Source organism: Panulirus ornatus, chromosome 73, assembly GCF_036320965.1.
Source record: "Panulirus ornatus isolate Po-2019 chromosome 73, ASM3632096v1, whole genome shotgun sequence".
Taxonomy (NCBI): domain Eukaryota; kingdom Metazoa; phylum Arthropoda; class Malacostraca; order Decapoda; family Palinuridae; genus Panulirus; species Panulirus ornatus.
The window spans coordinates 128,913-151,603 of NC_092296.1; the positions used below are offsets into that span (position 1 = coordinate 128,913).

General features: G+C 51.5%; 1 protein-coding gene across 3 annotated transcripts in view; it reads right to left on the reverse strand.

Annotated features, from left to right (window-relative positions):
* Positions 1-22,691, reverse strand: part of LOC139748281 (1-phosphatidylinositol 4,5-bisphosphate phosphodiesterase epsilon-1-like) — a 189,007-nt gene that overhangs the window by 100,746 nt on the left and 65,570 nt on the right. For 2 of the 3 annotated variants that reach the window (XM_071661252.1, XM_071661253.1), the window contains exon 2: positions 8,263-9,148. The exons of the other annotated variant lie outside the window; for it this stretch is intronic. In XM_071661252.1, the coding sequence (XP_071517353.1) occupies positions 8,263-8,415 (153 nt within the window). In that variant the 5' untranslated portion in view covers positions 8,416-9,148. The remainder of the gene's footprint in view (positions 1-8,262; positions 9,149-22,691) is intronic. 3 annotated transcript variants of the gene reach the window in all.

Sequence of the window (22,691 nt, forward strand, 5' to 3'; positions counted from 1 at the left end):
GAAGGAAACACAGTGCATCTTCCCACGCTAGTGTGCACTCGCTGTAGCCCACAGGGAGTGACTACCGTTCATCACAAGACCACGAGAGTACAGTAGTACATAACCACGAGAGTACATTCGTACATAACCACGAGTGTACAGTGGGTGGGCGAGACTCGTCTCTGTTCACCCACACAACCATAATAATACACCCACAGCAGATGACCCACGATCATTATTAACTTTATAGCATCACTCCCTCCTCACCATCCCCTTCACACAATCCATCAGTGTCGTCGATCATCCTACATCATACAGATACACGTATATATTTCGTCAGCATACGTACATTCCCTATGTAAGGTCCCCTTCCATGTCTTCTATCAATGACCCACAAACACACGCAAATACGAGGTGGGCGGGGGAGGGGCGGCGAGTGTATAACTCCGTCTCTGTACAGTACTGTCAGGTAATAACACACACACACACACACACACACACACACACACACACACACACACACACACACACACACACACGTACTGTCAACACAGAGGAGCACGGCTGAACATACAAGGTTGCAGTCATGACACGTATACCCTTCTTGCCCCCATGCTTTACCACACTATCTGTCCCTCACAAGCCACATGGCCTCGCAGCACCCCACACACACACACACACACACACACACACACACACACACACACACACACACACACACACACTGCACCAGCCGTTCTAATGGACCACCCCTTCACCAACCCCACCCCCAGAAAAAAAAATAATAATACGTAGCGTCTGCAACACGACCCATTATGTAGGCCTCACACAAAGCCACCGCGTCACATGGAGCTCTCGCCCCCCGCCCACCACCACATACAGTGAGCTACATATACTTCATCCTACACCATGGCTGCATATCTGGTTATATATTCCTCTTATACAAGGACTGCTATACGGAGTCGCCAAAGGGACCCACTATATACAGACCGCGTTATAAACCAGGCACCTGCAGGAGAACAGCTGGCATATATATATATATATATATATATATATATATATATATATATATATATATATATATATATATATATATATATATATATATATATTCGAACCGTTGCCATTTGCTTGGGAGGTGGGTACGCTAACCACTAGCCCAATATAACCCATTATACAACAGTGGTCCTTGTGCACCAGTGTTGGCAGAGGATGTTCCCTCCCACCATTCCTATAACGTTGGCAGCTTCCCTGCCAACATTCCCTAATCACTTCCCTGACTCCCCCATCCCAGCACCTCCCTCCCGTTCTCTTTCGCCCATTTTCCTTCATTACCCTGCATAATCCCCTCCTCTCCCATCATGGGGGGAGAGAGACGCCACCTCTCCCTTCCCCAGCTTGCCACAGCACCGCGACCAACATCCTCCCATTGTGAGGCACAAAGCGTATTGTATCCGCGCGTATAACGCCACTCTTACGCAACTCAGTACCACAGAGAATACGCTATTCTTGCGAAGCGTGTCAGCTCCAGCACCGTCAACAAACACACCCCTCGTGGCGTCAGCGCCACTGGCCATGAGGCATTCATTCGTGGCAGCCAGATGGGGTTCGGGCACTCACGGGTTCGAATCCTCTTTTGCGGCAGTCAGCCCGCTGTCTTCCCAGGTGTTCATCCTCCCCCCTCCCACCTCGAGGCCCCGCACCACACCATCCGCTGCCTCGTCGCTTCACCCCACACCACTACATCAAGGGACTTGTAGTGTCTCTCAAACGTTCCTTGACCTCGCCAAGAGCTGTCGACCCGCTGGGCTACAACATTATCATCAACAATGGGAGGCGAGGGGACCTCTCTCTCTCTCTCTCTCTCTCTCTCTCTCTCTCTCTCTCTCTCTCTCTCTCTCTCTCTCTCTCTCTCTCTCTCTCTCCTCGTCATCCTCCTCCTCCTTCCCCTCTCTGTCGCTCTCCTCCCCCCTCTCTCTCCTCCTCCTGTCTGTCGCTCTTCTCTCTCTCTCTCTCTCTCTCTCTCTCTCTCTCTCTCTCTCTCTCTCTCTCTCTCTCTCTCTCTCTCCTCACTGACTGACTCATGTCATCCATCCATCGGTTCACCCCTCCCTCCCAGACTCGGTCACCGGCTCTCACGGACGCCGCCCATCGCCGGACGCCTTTTCTACACCCGTGAATCTGGTTAACGCACTTGCACGCACTCACGTGTCCGGCAGTGGTGTTCACACTCACACGCCTCCACTCGAGTGTGTTCTTTCCACTCATGCGGTCACACACACACACACACACACACACACACACACACACACATACACACACACACCCCGTCATCCAGGTTACACCCGCCGCTGCTCCCCCTACACCCACACACACCCACCTCCTGAATGCGGGTCATGGGTGGGTGAGGGTGGGGGTCAGAGTGTACATAAATATATCACTGAGATAAAGCGATGAGACTGAGATACGGGATAGATAGATAGAGGGAGATAAGGGATAGATAGATAGAGGGAGATACGGAGAATAGATATCATCTATCAGTATCTGTAACTACGCCTCCTTCTACACACCGGACGGGCCTCAAGCCCATACTGTCTGCCTTCCAATGGACTGCTTGGGGCAGACAACCCCACCACGGATTCCGGGGTTTCGAACGCTTCCTCTCCACGGGGTATGGACCCCCCCCCCCTTCCCTCCCAGTAGGCTGAGGCTGGCGTCTACCACATTACACCATCACATCAGAGCAGCCCCCGTCCACACAAGGTCACCCCCCCCCCAACGCCGTTTTCCTCCATATTTCAAAGCCGCCGACCTTGCTGCTGGCGCTGTGTGTGTGTGTGTGTGTGTGTGTGTGTGTGTGTGTGTGTGTGTGTGTGTGTGTGTGTGTGTGCGTCCCCGTTTCAGAGGCGTCGAGCCGTGTGGATAATTTTTCGAGAGAGGCGGGAGATCAAAATATGTATGGGGGGAGAGGGAGGGAGGGAGGGAGAGACGGTCAGTCAACGGAGGGGAGTGGGGGAGGGGGAGGCCCAACGGAGGGGCGTAAGAGGCACTTTCACCGTAGGTCGGGCGAGGCTGGCCGCCGTTGCCCCCCCCCCCCCCCACACACACACACATACACACACACACACACACACACACACACACACACAGACACACACACATCACTGATGTGATACGCCCTCAGACATGGCCACTTTGGGAGCTGCCCGCCCCCTCCCCCCAACACCACTTGGCCTCTCTTGTATCTACGCCGCCATGACGCGCCTTACATACGCTCCTCCCGGGTGCAAAACGCAACGCCGCGAGGTACGCCACGACGTGTACCGGCAGGTTACGAATTACGCCACCTCCACACTAGCTAGCCAAGGGGGGTGGGGGGAGGTGGGTTTTGAACAGGATATACGCGATTCTCAACTCGGGGCGTTAACGCTTCCTTAAGGGGGGGGGGGGGGTGACTACGCGCGGAACTATGGCGTCTACCTGCATGCCATCTCTCTCTCTCTCTCTCTCTCTCTCTCTCTCTCTCTCTCTCTCTCTCTCTCTCTCTCTCTCTCTCTCTCTCTCGATAAGAATGCAAGTGGAACAAATGATGAATGATGATGCAGGCACAACATACACCTACAGAGAACACACACATACACACACACACACGCTCGTGGGGGACCTGTCTTCCGAATAATCTCTATAATCAGACAGCTTCTTCACTACCTTTCAATCATCCAATATTCTTATCACACACCCCACCACAGCAATATGCGGGTCACTTCTATCACACACCCCACCACAGCAACATGGGGGTCACTTCTACACACCCCACCACAGCAGCATGGGGGTCACTTCCATCACACACCCCACCACAGCAACATGGGGGTCACTTCTTCATCACACACCCCACCACAGCAGCATGGGGGTCACTTCCATCACACACACCCCACCACAGCAACACACCTTCCACTCCACCTGATCTCCCACACCCCCAGACTCGTCCCTTCTGACCAATGGCATGACACAAGTCTTCCAACGAGATTCGAGCAAAAGACGACTTCATCTACATACATCACCTCTTCGTCAGGTGCTGGGTAGGTACTTAGGCAATGGCCCTTACATAAACTAAACCTGGGCCGTCTCAAAAAGGCCGTCCGTCGATGCTTGCTCATACAAGCCCCAGTGGACACGTCTGCCCAAGATAGCGGTGATGATTGCAGAAGCTTTCACTGCATTTACGGCCCCCAGCACTGGTGGCGCCCCCCAAAAAAGAAACATCTTCAGCATCTTAACGACAACCAGTTTACAAAGTACGATGTAAATGAACCTTCTTTTTTTCCCCCTTTTTTTTCACACACGTGTTTTTTTCCTCCCTCTTCCCCCGAACAGCTACGTTCACCTGACCCTCTTACAAGCAGCAGGATTTCCACCTTGAAAAGAAAACAAAAAAAACAATGAGGTTTATCTTATTCTCTCCTTTTCATCTCTATTTTCCTCAAGTCTTCCTGATAATGCTTCGCCTTGAGGCCTGGCTGTGGTGAGGACCCGGGCCGCTGTCACTGGAGCTTTACGCTTCAATACGAACGAAGGAGAACCTGAAGACGTCTTCCTGTGGGGCTTCCGAGACGTCGCTGCCCCGTCAGAGCGACAGTGACACCGCCCGAAGTGATGTCACAGCTACAGTGACCGAGCGAGGGGCCGTAACCTCAAAGCTACAGTGACCGCGCGGGTGGCTCTAAAGTCACAGCTGCAGTGACGGCCTCAATGAGCGTTACGTCACAGCGGCAGTGACCAGCTTACTAAGCGTTGCGTCACATCTCCCGCCGACACCTGCCCAGGCATTGCGTCATCCGTGGAAAGTTGTATCGGGTCTGAAGGACTTTTCTCGGCACTTTTGATGATTTCACAAACTTTGTATTTTTTTGATCGTTTCTGATGACGTGGATCAAACCACATCCCTGGTACACACAGTGGTGGTCGGTACAGCGAGGCGGTCGCTCGAGGAAAGCCACGATAAACCTGGAAGCGAGGGGACGTTATAGCGAGGCTGACGCTGAAGGGAGGGGGACGAGGTGGTCGTCATACTGAGGCACGCGCCAGGCAGAGATGGCCAAGAGGGGAGTGATAATGTGGGGGGGGGGAAATGAAAGTATTTCTCTTGTGTATCAGCACAGGTGTGCTTCACCGTCTTGCTACCCTCTCACGGAGGAGGAGGAGGAGGAGGAAGAGGATGGAGTTCTAATAGGTTTTAATAACGTTTCATCCCTTGAGCAAGACGTTACGACCCTTGAAGTACACGTTCATCCATCCCTTAAAGGGCCAAGTGAAACGACGGGCCATCATCCCCCCCTAAGGGTCGTACAGTTGTGTCCCAAGATCGTACCGTCGTGCTCAAGGACCATCCACCAAACATCTCACGACAGTTCCTCATCATCAAGTTGACGACGGCCTCCGGCTCTCACCGCCACAAGACACACATAACCCCATAGAAATGTAAACCAAACCACCAACACTTGTACTTAACATCAGTGACGAATAACTAGGTTGAACGGAAGAGTGCCAGGTTGGTTCTCTGTTCCTCTGTTACGACTGGGAGAGTGTTGAGGGTCGTGGGCAATAGCCAGGGAACAGTGGCAGGTCCTTTGTGGCGGTGGGTGGATGGGGAAGGTGTATTACAAAACACTAACATAAAAGTCACCGGACTATAAAAGCATACGTCGCTCTGTCATGACGATAACATCCACCAGTCATATGGGGCGCGACCCGCATCTCCGACCTGTTCCACCACTGGTGATCCAGGTGGTTCGGTGGTATCGATTTCCAACGCCAAACTGACGGCTAGAGAGACAGAGTTCGAGTCTCCCTCCCTCTGTATGAGAGCTGGAGAAGCTATGGTACCTCTTAGTGTACACAAGTGGACACTGTGTCATCCACTGTCACAGAAGCGAGGCTTCATGGCCCCCTCCCCACACATCAGGTACCCTGGTGAGGGGTGGAGGTGCTGGCTGACCAGGGTTCACCTCAGTCATCCTGGGCTCCTGTGGTCGCAAGCGGCGTCAACTTAACGCAACACCCATACGCAAATGCAAAAGGTAAACCCTTCTAGGGTCCCGGCACTTTCGAGGCTGCGCTCCATGCAGGAGCAGGGATATGAGGGACTCCTTCGACGCGACAGAGTCCTCGGACGGGAGTGTCCTCACCTCCATCTCACCGTCGATGAGACGGACATAAAGACGAATAACCTGCTCGGGTAAACACATGTGGGCTACAGCATGACTGACTCAGCTTGGTCATCGAGCGCTGCACACCCACACACACACACACACACACCGCACAGCTTCCATGGTGCTGTCAACCCTCGTAGATAGAGATGTGGATCACAAGCATCTCGCAATTACGTCCTCCTTCCACAATGACTACTGCTTATAAGTCTCCTGGGTACTGGTCGCGTAAACTACATCTCGCTGCCCCCCATCCAGTCTCCAAGGGACCTAACTGGCTCTGCTACTGCACGGAGGCCGCAGTGGTGGGAGCTACGTACCTGTGTGTGTGTGTGTATGCGTGTGTGTGGACACAAGCCACCCTCCCTCACCCTCCGTTCCACTTACGCCGCCAACCCACACTTGACAATGACCCAAACTTGCGTTGCGTCACCCTCTCTGACTGGCCTGGCCATTTACCCACTCCGAGCACTCATCATGTCATTGCCGACAATTGGTAACACATCTCTGCTCCCTCTGGCATAACTGGAGAAGGAAAGTTCTTTCTCCCTCCCTTACAATACCCAGGAGAGAGTGTCTGCAGCTGGTAGATAGTCTTTTTTTTTTTTTCAGTGTTCGTTTCGTGTGGTCAAAGCCTCACCTACCCAGCCACATCCCCTCCCCTCTCTCTCTATTCCAACCCAGCTTTCATTTATCTTACCACAATCTAATCCAGATCTCATCTACCCTACCACCGTCACTCAATTCCAACCCAGACCTCATCTACCCTACCACAGTCACTCAATTCCAACCCAGACCTCATCTACCCTACCACAGTCACTCAATCCCAACCCAGATCTCATCTACCCTACCACCGTCACTCAATTCCAACCCAGACCTCATCTACCCTACCACCGTCACTCAATCCCAACCCAGATTTCATCTACCATACCACCGTCACTCAATTCCAACCCAGATTTCATCTACCCTACCACTGTCCTCTTTAATTCCGACCCAGACCTCACCTACGCTACCACAGTCCTCTCAGTTCGAAGCCAAACACCCTCACTTCTACAAGCTCTTTCTTTCCAACCTGGTCTGGCACATCTACAGATGTTCTCTGTAAGTCGTTCAGATCAACCCAGTTGTCACTGGTGATCGGGAGGATCGATACAGAACTTGTTACACGCGTATAGTTGGAAAGATGCAACACACGTACCGTGAATCTGGGCGTAGCACCTTAACGAGGCGATGGGAGTCATTAAAACGACTCCTGGAGGAGTACAGTAGCAATGATTACTGAACTGGGGAGTATAATCAGGTAAGGTAATATATATATATATATACATACTCATGCTGTCGAATTGAGACCATCAATCAAACCTGTTTGAAAGACAATACATAACACTCCCTTGGGAGAAAGACTACATCATGGGCAGTACAGCACCATACCATGTTCCTGTGAGTGTAGAACATCGTAAATATGATTATAAAGGATTCAGTACCCACTACAGGGACGACATATAATGTCTTCTGCTTTGGAGGGGAGGATGACACACGTTGAGAGTCGTGGAGTTAAGATTGTAAACAGAGAACTGTTGTAACAATACGTGTGTCATGAAGGTGACAACACACTTCCTGTGTCACGAAGGAAGGACAATATACATCATGTGTCAGGAAGGTAAAACAATATACATCATATGTTGGGAAGGTAAGACAATATACATCATGTGTCGGGTAGGAAGGACAATATACATCATGTGTCGGGAAGGTAAGATAATATACATCATGTGTCGGGAAGGTAAGATAATATACATCATGTGTTGGGAAGGAAAGACAATATACATCATGTGTTGGGAAGGAAAGACAATATACACTAGTGTGTCAATATACATCGAGCGTATCAGAACGTACCTATCCTCCAAGGCCAGGGAAGGAGTGGGAGGGGCCCGGGACGGAGCCAAGGGCAGCACTGGAAGACCCGTACTGACTCCAGACAAAAGGCCAAGGCCAAGGGAAGGAGGTGGGACGGACCTAGGACAGGGCCAAGGGCGGCACGGGGGTTAGAGATGAGGATGCAAGACAGAGACAAACTCACCACAATGTCATCATTGTCCAGGGAGGTGTGGCTGCAGGTGGAGATGCGGACCTTACGGGTGTGCCAGAATCTGGGGAACGTGTTGAACTGGGGGTTGGAACGACGAGCTCTCGACTCCTCCCTGTTGGGCATCCTCCTGAAGTAGCGGGTCATGAAGGTACGCCTCACGTGCAGCGCGGGCAGGGAGAGCAGGGAGTGCAGCGAGCGAAGAGAGGTGGTAGCATAGGCGCTGTGGAGTACACACACAGGGAGTCCAGCGGGAGGGAAGGTGGGTTAGAAGAGTCTGCTCAGGTGGTGTGTGGGGCGGTTCCTTCCACCCCCACACCCACCAGATGGTACCTGGCTCTTCTCTCTCTCCCCCCCAGGTGGTGCGTGGGGGGGTGTTTCCCAGGTGGTGCAAGGGAGGGCTCCCTCCTCCTCCTCTCACGGGCGGATAGCGGCTCCTCAGACCACCAGCTAAGGGCGCCAGGGATGCACTCGAGGCATCATATCAGACGGGGCCCATGGCTGAAGGGGGGCGCGCCTCCTCCTCCTCCTCCTCTCGCCACGTACGAGCGCGACCTCCGCTTCCTCACCCCGTCTTCCTCACCACACGTTCTTCCTCGCTCTGCTACCCTGTCTGTATCACATGATGCTCCTCCTGCAGTATATCAACTCTCTCACTCACGGGTCCTTTTCGCTAAAACACCTTTCCGCTTCGAGGGGCGCCTTCCTTTATCCCATCTTCAGCACTGGGTTGATAGTCACCTCAATTCCACATCACACGTCATCATACCACGTATCATATGACGTACGTGTATCACATGATGGACTCCGCAGGTCCTCAACTGGCACTCAGTCCTCACACATCGTTACGTTACATCCTCAAGCTACTTGTCCTAACTACCTGTGGAAAAGGATCAATACGCCCGCACGAATTACTTTACGGTGATTCGACCATCAGACCCTGAGCACATCATCAGGCACTTCAACACCACACGCGCGAATTACCCACGACTCAATAACAACAACAACAACAACAACAACAATAATGATAATAATAATAATAATAATAATAATAATAATAATAATAATAATAATAACAGAGCCATTCATCGTTCATAAAAGACAAATAAAATATAGCTTTATAAACACACATCAACTCCTCCTACACACACACACACACACACACACACATACACACACACACACACACACACACACACACACACACGGAAGAGCAATAATGACATAACAAAACACGAGAATAAACACGTACGAAAAGGAACACCAGATAATCCTACACAATTTATTTTTTCTTGTAGGAATTGTGTTCAACCTTACTCGAGGAGGAACAGTAGATCAGTGACCCAGGAGGAGTGAGGGGTCAGCTAGAGGGGAGGGGAGGGATGAGGGGTGAGGTCACACCTGGAGGAGGGGGTAGGAGGGGTGAGGTAATGGCGGAAGGGGGGGGGGTTGTGTGGTGGTTGGAGCACTCGGCAACAGGTTACGTGGCCTGGCAATACTAACCTGCCAATAGCCAAAATATCTCCCCCCCCGCACCCCCTGCTCCTCCTCCCCCACCCCCCCACAACAGCCGTAACCCGGCACCCCTCCAACCACCCACTCCACCCCTCTCGTCCTTACTCCCGGAGGCCCCAGGGGTCAAACTACCCCGGCCCGCGGTGGTGTCCACTTACGATCAGGATGCCCCCCCAACCCCACCCGCCAGGGGAGGGGCCCCAGACTCCGGGGAAGGAGAACCCCCATACCCCAGGTGAAGCCCCCACACCCCGGGGAGGAGGATCAGTTCGGTGTTTACGTCTTAACCGTTTACGTTATCGTAACGGAACCACTACGACTGTGTACGTACAGTAACAACAGGGGAGAAAAAATGACCACATCAACGACACGGCGATCATTAATCATAGACCACAACGACACGGCGATCATCAATCATAGACCACAACGACACGACGATCATCAATCATAGACCACAACGACACGACGATCATCAATCATAGACCCACTACCCAGGTCGAGGGCAAGAGACATACCGACTGAACTGAAGGTTAATCATGTGAGCACGACCACCACCACACAGGTGCTCCTGACGGAGGCGCAGTACACTGACTGACAAGTGAGTGACGCAGGGGGTCGCGCGCTGTCAGGATAATACTGATAATGGTCACACGGACACCCACCCCACCATTATGGCAGTACGACAGGCACTACTCATCCCCAGGTCAGCGACAACCTAAGGATCCATCTGAAGGTGGGTGGGTGGGAGGGAAACACACATACCCTCACGGTATTTACGCCCACGGGAGCCAGAGGCCCTGCACCTACTGATCACTTGGCCAGGCCAGAGGTGAGCGTCAAGGAAGTCGGAGAGACACTGTGATGCGTCCAGACACACACAGGAGGGATGACGACACACCGTGGCGTCCTTGACCCCGAGGTGACGGGATGTGACAACACGGCTGAGGAACTTCCTGACGGAGGAAGGGAGGCGCCTCGGGAGCCGGACGGGTCAGCCAGTCCGGTTCAGCCAACAGTGGCGAACTCAACACCGCCACCACCCTACCCCCGCAAGTGCTAAACACCTAGACACAACAAGCATCTCCCTAGTCGCGAGGTCCACGTCCCCACGCCACAACAACTGTTGTATACCACTTCCTGGAGGGGGGGCCACAGCTTCCACTCACGAGAGAGGAACGACTTCGACACGTCCTTCGTCAGCCACGGGGATCAAGACACTGGCAAGTCCTCGTGTTGAACCACCGTGCATCGCCCGCCTCCACGTCTCAGTTTCCTCTCGTTAGCAAGGCAAAACGAACATACCTGTGACCGAGCAGGTGTTAACCACGGGTGTCACAGATGCAAATGTGACACCACGTCTCTCGGCGGAGGGAGGGAACACCTGCTCATCACGCCCCAGGGAGGGATGTGTGGGGGTCGGGGGGTCCTGGCTGGAGGAATAGCGTCATGTACCTAAGCTTAGTTAACCCAAGGGGCGGCCCTGGTTATGACCAGGAAGAAAGGACCAACACACACACACACACACACACACACACACAAGGACACACTACTGTCGGGATAAACTGACGAAGACAAAACAACGAAGAGGAGGAGGAGGAGGAGGAGGTGCCATCACGCAGAGGGCGTCGTCTTGTAGGTGAGGTTGAGGAAACAGGCCAGAGAAGCAGCTACCAGCAACACTCAAGCAACACTCCGACCATGATAGACCCACTTCCCATACCTCGAGTCCTCGTATGGAACACTGTGATGAACACACCCCTTTGACGAACACCCAGGATGACAGAGACCTCTGACGCAACACACGCGCGCACACACACACACACACACACACACACACACACCAATGTCTTCCAGTTTTTGTGTTACCAGTTTAATCAAATCAGCGTTGCATTCATCCCATGATTTAGAATAATCACATCTCTTGCGTCGCCTTCGGCAGGAGACAACACAGCGCACTCTCCTCGTTGCAGCAGGTCGTACCCAAGCACGACAGGTCGCTCCCAGCCACGACAGGTCCTTTTAGAGTCCGTTCCACGCCACGACAGGTCGCGCATGACCTGACGAAGTTCTCGGCAATATATTCTGCCTTCGGAATCTTAAAATCAATGACTGACACTCAAGGTTCTACATATATATATATATATATATATATATATATATATATATATATATATATATATATATATATATATATATATATATATATATATATATACATACACTGCACTAAGTGGCCTAGGTCACAAAAGGCGACTAAGAGAGGCGGGAGCGAGTGGTAGGGGAGGGAAAAGGAGGCGCTGGGCTGGAAATCCTCCCCACTCACGTATTATCACCCACTAAAAACATGGAACAGGCGAGGGAACCAAGGGAGGAATTTTCGCCCTCCGCTCCGGGCGCTACCTCGCGAAAGGGAGACGGAGGTCAGCAGGTAAAACAGGTAAATAAAAATGTCTTTTAAGTACAAATAAAATTTGCAGTCGTGTGTGTGTGTGTGTGTGTGTCTCGCCCCAGCTCTAGGGAGCGGACAGAAGGCATCCTCGGACAGAATTCAACCACGAGCTACGAACGCATTTGACCGCGAGATGTGAATGAGGATCCCAGCGCATGAGGCGTGAGTGGTGGTGGTCATGACTCATGCGAGGGGCAGGCCCACACACGACTTATGAATGAGACACGAAGCCCAGGAGGAGAGATAATGAGATGAAACACGTAACGAAGATGAGGAGGCTAAACTGAACGTCATGAGTGGTCAGTTTACTCACGAGTTCAGACTTGAGAAAAAAAAAAATGAGTTCAGTATGAGACTAAACGGGACATTAATGAGTCATACTAAGCTTGCGTTATGAGGTAGACTAAGTATGTATGAAGAGGGAGACTAAAGATCTGGAGTTATGAATAAGAATCATGAGGTATGAGGGACGGGGAGAGGAGAGCGAGGCTAGAGATGAGGGTCACGAATGAGACAAACATGAGGAGGCTGACTGACGTGAAGAGGGCCCCCCCCCCCTCGCCCCTTACCCACCCTCACAACTCATGGCCTCATCCCCTCCTTCCTCCCCCTCCCTCACACAATACCCAGGACACACCGACCCGCTGTAGTCCATCGGCAACATGAGGGCAAGGAGCTGTTGAATGTTAATTGCTGGTCGAGGACCCCAGCTCTCTCTCTCTCTCTCTCTCTCTCTCTCTCTCTCTCTCTCTCTCTCTCTCTCTCTCTCTCTCTCTCTCTCTCTCTCCCCTTCCTAGCCCCCTGCTAGGGGCAGGGTGTGCCCCTTCCCTCCTGACCGACCCTTTCAGGACCTTAAGACCCACACTGTCGGCACTACACCATGGCACTCCGGCACGGTGCCATGTCCGCAGTGATGGACGGGTGTGGGGAGGTTGGGGGTTCATTGAGGGGGAGGAGGAGTGTGTGAGGTGGTGGGTGTTTGTGTGCGTGTGTGTGTGTGTGTGTGTGAGGGGGAGAGGGGTGGGGTGTACGAGGGAGGATGGGGCATTCAGTGGCCGTCTGACCCGCCACACTGATTTCCTTCAGTGGGTTTAAGAATGATAATAAGGAGTGACCTTCGACAGCAAATGGTTCGTCCCACAGCGTCTATGCCTTCGCTATGTCGCCCCTCCTTACCCACTCTCTTTATCTACCTCTTCTTCTTCTTCTTCTTCTTCTTCTTCTTCTTCTTCTTCTTCTTCTTCTTCTTCCTCCTCTTCTTCTTCTTCATTACACCCCTCGTGTTTTCATCTTCCTTTACTATCATCAGCGAAGCGCTACTCATCTACCCATCCCCCCAAAAAATTTATAAACCTACCGCCTCTTCTACCCTATATGCCGGAATTTATCCGCAGACTACACCTACAACAGCGCAAACTACAACTCGCAAACACGCCATAACTGGCATCGAGTTTCTAAATACACCATAAAAATTTGATGTATCAAAACCTTGTACCACATTGGTCTATTATTTTCTCTATAATCCAATTTCACAACATCAAATTTAATGTTGCATTATCCCCAATTACAACACAACTAGAATCCCAATATATATATATATATATATATATATATATATATATATATATATATATATATATATATATATATATATATATATATTCCTATGAGTCCACGGGGAAATGAAACACAAGTTCCCAAGTGCACTTTCGTGTAACAATCACATCATCAGGGGAGGAATGTATATATATATATATATATATATATATATATATATATATATATATATATATATATATATATATATATATATACTGTACGCACAATGCAACAGAAAACGGGAAGCGGGGGGTCTGCTCATTGTCGTTCCGGTTGAGTGAATAACTTTCACAGGGCCGGACACCTGACCCTGGACCCTGCCGGATACTTAACTCCGGACCCTGCCGGACACGTTACTAATGACATGGCCGGATACATGACCCTGGATTCTTATATAACTCCATATCACTCAGAGGAGGTGATACATGGGTGATACATGGGTGACAGAGGGGAGATAGAGAGGTGATTCTAGGGTGATATATGGGTGATACAGGGGTTGATACAGAGGGCGATACAGGAATGATACATGGGTGATACAGGGGTTGATTCATGGGTGATACAGGAGTGATACAGGAACGATACATGGGTGATACATGACCCTGGACTCTGCTGGACACCTTGTTTACGACAGGGGTCGGATACGTGACCTTTGTGGACACCTTACTACTGGCGCGAGGTCAGACCTCGCTACCCAACAGAGACAATGGTCACTACTTTTACAGCCCAACGAAGACCATCAACATACCAGAGACCATCAACGTCCCAGAGACCATAAAAGTCCCAGAGACCATCAACGTCCCAGAGACCATCAACGTACCAGAGACCATCAACTCTGTGAGAGCAAGAGGTTCAACCCACCTCCTCGCAGCAGACCACTACTGTCTGTCTGTTCGTCCCTGCGTTCGTCATGCAGACCCACACACGTGCGCGCTAATCCTCACCACCCACTATAAACAAAACCTCAAAAAGTGGAGTTAAATCCAAAAATAAAGTTAAATCTATGGACAGAATCATGGCAAAACTTGGAGAATTTAACCCCATGTTTAACACACGCTCTCGTGTTAACACGTAGACACTGCTGGGTTTGATTTCACCTCCTCTATAGCCAACTTAAAGGAGCAATACGCATCTAGAACAGCGACCTTCATGAAGAATTTAAAAGGAACGTCGCCTGGGGACCCCGGTACGACCCTTGAGCACGGCGCTGAAGTACGTGTGGCACGGCCTTTTCAACTGGACCAATTGGGTTACCACACTCCAAGGGTCGTACCGTCGTGTTCTAGAGGGGTCGTGTCGCCGTGCTGAATGGTCGTACCGTCGTGTTCCAAGAGGGGTCGTGTCGCCGCGCTGAAGGGTCGTACCGTTGTGTTTCACAGACGCTTGATCAACAGCGCAACTGAGACTTTACCCCACAAGAGCTACTCGGAAAACCTTACGCAAAGGCGTGGCGGACGCTACGCCAACGCATGGCGGACGCTACGCAAATGCACAGCCAGGCGGGTACGGGAAGCACCGCTACGACCATCACCACCACCACCACCTGCTGCAGAGCCTCCGACAGGTAGATCAAGATGCGACGAAGGGCGACACAATCAGGGGGACGGACACAACACAAACCACCCATCACCTCAAAAAAAAATAGAAAATGAAAGGGCGTTCACAACACCACAACACACCGTGGAACTGAGACCCGTTTAAGTACCCGGCATACAGGCGTAAATCCAGACCTACAGACGTAACACATATACATATATAAATATACATATACATACTGATTGCGACACGAGAGGAAATCCTGCATAGGAAACTGGAGACCAAACATTTGTTATTGTCTGTGTAAACAACGGGAGAAACAATGCCAGGAGGAGGGGGGCGCTCCCCCGCCCGTATATTGCCCGGCAACAGAACCTTTTATATGTCTACACAGAGGGGGGAAACAGAAGAGGAGGGACAGCAAAACAGATGAGGCTCCAGCAAAGAGGGTAACAGAAAACTGAGTCCAGCACTGTGAAGCAGACGAAGAGGCCAAGAGAGAGGACACAGACTGTGAAGAAGACGACGAGGCAACAGAGAAGACACAGACAACCTATCCAAGCAGACGACGAGGCAACAGAAAAGACACAGCCTGGACACAGCAGACAGCCAGGTAGCAAAGCACAGCAGCAGACCAGAGCCTGGCGGGCCAGCCAGCACCAGTGAGTGACCAACCCTCCCCCCACGCACCCGTACACCCCCCTCCCCTCCCCCAAGCCCACGCACCCCAGGGGCGCGGGCGGCCGTCACCTCGCGCCACGTACAACAACACAGGTTCGAACCCCCCCCCCCCCCCTCCCAGACCAACTCGCCTCCCGTTTTCTTCGGGGGTAATTAATACCCTCCCTGCTCATGGCCACCTTCGCTCGCTTCTGGTCCTCCCTCCCTCGCTCTTGTTACTACCTAGCCAGTTATCTCGCAACCCTAATTAACCCTCAACCATTTCACGGCCCTTGTTAGCCCGTCATTACTTGACGACCCTTGGTCAACCTGACCAGGCAGGTAACACTACCACTCATCCGCGTTACCACCTCGTTACCACCAAACAACGCTGTCACAACTCTAGAAACGATCATGGCCTCAAACTACAATACTAAAATCAAGACAAAAATAATAAAAAAAAAAAAATATATATATATATACATATATATATATATATATATATATATATATATATATATATATATATATATATATATATATATTTTTTTTTTTTTTTTCTTTTTTTTTACTTTGTCGCTGTCTCCCGCGCTTGCGAGGTAGCGCAAGGAAACAGACGAAAGAAATGGCCCAACCCACCCCCACACACATGCATATAAACACGTCCACACACGCAAATACACACACCTACACAGCTTTCCATGGTCTACCCCAGACGCTTCACATGCCTTGATTCAATCCACTGACAGTACGTCAACCCCGGTATACCACATCGCTCCAATTCACTCTATTCCTTGCCCTCCTTTCACCCTCCTGCATGTTCAGGCCCCGATCACACAAAATCTTTTTCACTCCATCTTTCCACCTCCAATTTGGTCTCCCTCTTCTCCTTGCTCCCTCCACCTCCGACACATATATCCTCTTGGTCAATCTTTCCTCACTCATCCTCTCCATGTGCCCATATATATATATATATATATATATATATATATATATATATATATATATATATATATATATATATATATATATTTTCAAAGTGTTTACTTCAAAAACTAACAAAGAAGAGCGAGTACATAATTGGGCATCAATCATGTCATGTAAACAACAAACACACACACACACACACACACACACACACACACACACACACACACACCCATGTCCATGCTACAAGGTCGCCACAAACACCGTCATAATGCCTCGTCTCACAAGGTTGTTAAAAAAGGAAAGCGTGGCCCCCTAACTACCGGTACTAACCACCGGCAGTAGAGGCCACCGTAACTACCGGTCTGACCCTCCACACCTCCCCCAGAGCAAGTCATTGCCAGACCGGCGGCGGGCCTTTCTACCTGGCGCGTCGGATAGCTCCGTCCGGGCATGCGGACCTCCCCCCCCCACACACACCCCCCACTCTCCCCTGAGACGCAATTCTCACCCTTAATAATATCCCATTTAAAGCCTGTTTTTTATTTATAATCCCATGCTGAGACCACAGAGGCTTTCATACTATCCCAAACACTGCTCTTTAACTAGCCAATCACCCGACGCACGGGTCAAGATAATGCTACGAAGGGGAGACACATTATCTAACCTACCACACACACACACACACACACACAGACACACACACACACACACAGACACACACAGACACACACACACACACTGACACAAAATATACTGCTGTTTTAAACCTTCATATGTCATGCATGCGAGTCTACAAATAACAATATTCAATTACTATATTTACTCAACGACCATTAGCCTCAACTAGCATGATTGAAAGCCATTACCGCTCAGCTGGAAAAAGGCCAGCGGCTGTTACAAGACCCCCCCCCACCCCCACCTCCCTCACTCTCCTTCCTCCCCCGCGCAATTTACTTAACTCAAATTGCCTCGTCGGGCTGTTAAGACACTGTGGATCTTTCCCTATCTTTATCTTTCATCTTAATAAACCCGTAGATCTTTCTCTCATCTTTATCTTTCATCTTAATAAACCCATAGATCTTTCTCTCATCTTTATCTTTCATCTTAATAAACCCGCAGATCTTTCTCTCATATCTTTATCTTTTATCTTAATAAACCCGCAGATCTTTCTCTCATCTTTATCTTTCATCTTAATAAACCCGCAGATCTTTCTCTCATCTTTTTATCTTTCATCTTATCGGAAGGCGATGGACAGGTCTGGGTACGTATTATATGATGGCTTCTATTGCTCTGAGGGTCCTCGTCGCTCACCCTGACATCTGTGCTTCCTCTCGAAACCTGGGGGGGCGCTGACCCCCCCCCCCCCTTTTCACCACAAACACGACGACCCTTTCAGTACGACCCTCCTTCCACGACCCATGATCACGACCGGTGAACACGACGGGTGCGGCGGCGGCGACCCCTCCCCCCCTTACCCCCCCATCCACCTTTTTAGCACGACGGTACGACCTTGGGCGTGACGAGAGCGCCATGGTTATCTTTACCCACGAGTCGTGCCGTCGTGCACAAGGGTCGTGCCGTCGCACACAAGGGTCGCGCCGTCGTGCACAAGGGTCGTGCCGTCGCACACAAGGGTCGTGCCGTCGCACACAAGGGTCGTGCCGTCGCACACAAGGGTCGTGCCGTCGTACACAAGGGTCGTACCGTCGTGCACAAGGGACGCGACGTCGCACACAAGGGTCGTGCCGTCGTACACAAGGGTCGTGCCGTCGCACACAAGGGTCGTACCGTCGTGCATAAGGGTCGCGCCGTCCCACACAAGGGTCGTGCCGTCGCACAAAAGGGTCGTGCCGTCGTGCACAAGGGTCGTGTCGTCGTACTCAAGGGTCGTACAGGAGACGTCCCAAGTTACGACACACAGCAACTACAAGGTAGAGAACCCCCTGCCCCCCTGCAGAGCGGTTTGCCACACTGGTAAACACTTCATGTCGAACAGCTAAACGTCCACAACTGACGTGCGACCATTAAACCCCTCCACCTGACGTACGCCCGTAACAGTCAACCACCCCATCATACAGATGACGTGCGACGGTGTCGAACGCGAAGACTTAACGGACAGTGAGCCATCGCATGCACCTGTATAGTGGGCCAGACTTAAAAACCGTGAGGGGAGAGTGGGCCAGGCGGGTGGGGAGGGAGGGTGTGTGTGTGTGTGTGTGTGTGTGTGTGTGTGTGGGTTGGTGTCAGTTTACGCCACTAATGCACCCGTGTCATGATAACACGTGACTCCTACCTCCCCACCCACCTCATCACGGCGGCTGCTGCTGCCTGCCACCCACTCCAAAATCACCATTCTTCAAGGTGTGTCGTTCGTGACCCACCTGACCGTCGGTGTGCAACGCCGTGGCATCGCTTCACGTCCCTGAAGAGGAGGGGAGGAGGGGGAAGAAGGGGGGAAGGGGGGAAGGTCGATCGAGGCGTACTGGTTCGAAAGGCCGTAAAACGAACCTATGGTGGATAGTCAAAAGGAGAAGGAGGAGGAGGAGGAGGAGGAGGAGGAGGAGGGGAAAACACCGATAAGCAGTGAGAGAGAGAGAGAGAGAGAGAGAGAGAGAGAGAGAGAGAGAGAGAGAGAGAGAGAGAGAGAGAGAGAGAGGTTGGAGTGGTTGACCAGGGTGATGGGAAGTTGGTCAACACAGCCATCATCAAGTTGTCCCGGTGACTTGAAGCCAAAGATGAGAAGGGTGTTCGGGATGTGGGAGGAGCAGCTGTGTTCTGGCTGGGAGGGGCTGTACCATCACAGCATCCCCCTCCCCCTGCTTACCATCACAGCATCCCCCTCCCCCTGCTTACCATCACAGCATCCATCTGCCCCCTGTACCATCACAGCATCCCCTCCATCCCCCTGTCTACCATCACAGCATCCCCTGTCCCTGTACCATCACAGCATCCCCCTGCCCCTTGTACCATCACAGCATCCCCCTGCCCCCTGTACCATCACAGCATCCCCTGCCCCCTGTACCATCACAGCATCCCCCTGTCTACCATCACAGCATCCCCTGCCCCCTGTACCATCACAGCATCCCCCTCCCCCTGCTTACCATCACAGCATCCATCTGCCCCCTGTACCATCACAGCATCCCCCTCCCCCTGCTTACCATCACAGCATCCCCCTGCCCCTTGTACCATCACAGCATCCCCCTGCCCCCTGTCTACCATCACAGCATCCCCCTGCTTGTGGTAGGAGATATATCTGCGTCTATATAAAGGCATGTGACCTTTACTAAGGGCACGGTGAGTGGTTAGGACACAAGCATGCCATTGTGCTGCACCTACTGTGGGGGAGGGGGGTGAAAGTTAACCACGGGTGGGGGTTGGGGAAGGGGAAGGGGAGTGGAAATACGGGTGGGTAATGGAGGAGGAGGAAGGGAGGGGTGGGTGGGGTTTAGAGAGGTGGGGGGAGGGGGGGAAACACCCCAGTCGACAGCCCCCAGGGTTTCACGTCGGGTCGTTTCCGGGTCACGGGAGGCGCGTCCGTGTCCTGGTAAACGACACAGACCCTCCCTTCCTCAAGACGGTACGTCACCACGGACGTGACGGAGGGTCACGGGGTCACGCGTCACCGGCGTGCGTCACCTAGCCCGTCACACATCACCAAGTGATACACGCGGGTGCGCCTCCCTCTCGCTTCTTGTTTACAATATAGTGTTCAACAAGGTCACCAGGTTTTTTACCTCCCTCACCACCAACGCTTTCAACATTCCGAAATTACCTGAGAATGAAAAGTGAAATTATATATATATATATATATATATATATATATATATATATATATATATATATATATATATATATATATATATATGTATGTATGTATAATTTCACTTGGATAACTCTGATAGCATATATTCATCATGATTACTTCACACTGGCTCGACACAAATTTCGCTTTTTTCGGTTGTTCTATTTCAAAAACAAAAGAATATTGCAACGAGAGAGAGAGAGAGAGAGAGAGAGAGAGAGAGAGAGAGAGAGAGAGAGAGAGAGAGAGAGAGAGAGAGAGAGAGAGAGAGAGAGAGAGTCTTATCCATCCCTTATGATATCAATACGCTACCATTGGTTAAAAAAAAAAGACAGGTCTCTCTCTCTCTCTCTCTCTCTCTCTCTCCAGAGGGCGTGCCACACCGGGTTTGTTCATCATCACCCTAAACCATCACTCGTCTCCTATGAACAGGTTTTATCTAGGTCGTAGCAGGGTCGTGGTCAAGGGTCGTGGGGTCGTGCTCAATGGGTCAAAGCATCATTTACCCCCTCCCTCACCACCATGGCTGGATCGGCGTGGGTCATACTGATGATAATGATGATGTTTCTCGGGCGGGACCACAGTCCGGCAGTGCACGGGAGCTGTGTGTCCACACCAACACCACACCACACCACACCGACCTCCTCCTCCTCCTCCTCCTCCTCCTCCTCCTCCTCCTCTGCTACCTAGACGGAAGCTGGCTGGGTGTGTCTGAGATCCACAAGACACCAAGGCAGGCTACCACCAGGCACAGAGACGCGAGATCAAACAGCCCAGTGGATCACTACTTACACCAAAGGCCAGCTGCTTCCCCAAATCCTTCGTTCCCTCACAACATACAAACACACCCACTCGAATGTTTCATGGGCCACTGACTGAAGGGGGTCAAGTGGCGTTAAAAACCAAGGTCAGAGGGCGCTGCTGACCGTGAACACCTGTGTCATTACTTAATACCTGTCTTTTTTTCCCCCCGGCTGCCTTGGACAACCTCGCTCCAGCGAACACCACCCACCACCACCACCATCACCACCGCTTCAAGCCTCCCTCTGGTCACAGTGCTACACTTCCTGGCCAGGCAGCGAGCGTGTGTGTGTGTGTGTGTGTGTGTGTGTGTGTGTGTGTAGAGCCTCAACGACATAGCGAAGATTGTACACAGACACAGACACACGCACACACGTGGCGCAGCGGATGCTGGAATAACCCGTCAAATCGAAGGACGCGAGGTTCGAGTCTAGGACGGGAGTGGATGGAAGGCCGGTCACTCCCAGCTGGTGAGGGAGGGAGTGACCAGTCTCGCCAGAGGGGGTTGGAGCTCAGGCCCTCATCAACCCATCTGTCCACACGGGGCACCTCGTCCCCGGGGACCCGCGTCACGTCTTGAGTCGACACGTCAGAGCACAAACAATAACCCCCTATCCAATATAGTCTATCAAAATAAATAAAACAAATACAAGTAACCAATAGTAATCATACGAAAAAATCGACCATTAGAAAGAGCATTTAAAAAAAAAAGGGCCGACGTTTTAATTCACGGCATCCATTCCCTTTATCGAACTCCATCCACAAGACAAATGTCGACCATTAAGGTAATGACCTAATGACCTCATTCATAAACACTCTAACTTGTTGAGGAACTTTTTCCCTGTTATCTCAAGCAGACCCCACCTCCCTGCTCCCTCGCCCCCAAGGACACGCCGGCTCTCTATCAGCTACTGGAGGAGCGACTCCGGCATTCCACAGCCAAGGAGCGAGAGGCACCTCCCTACAGGAGTGTTTGAGGGACTGACACCACCTCCTTATGAGTATCTCTCATGGATGAGATAACCTGCTGGAGGAGGAAGGGGGACCTGGGAAACCGACAGGGGCACCCAGGCGCCCTCACCACAGCGAGTGAACTCGAGGTAGTGGAGGAGGAGCGACATGAGGCCACGATGA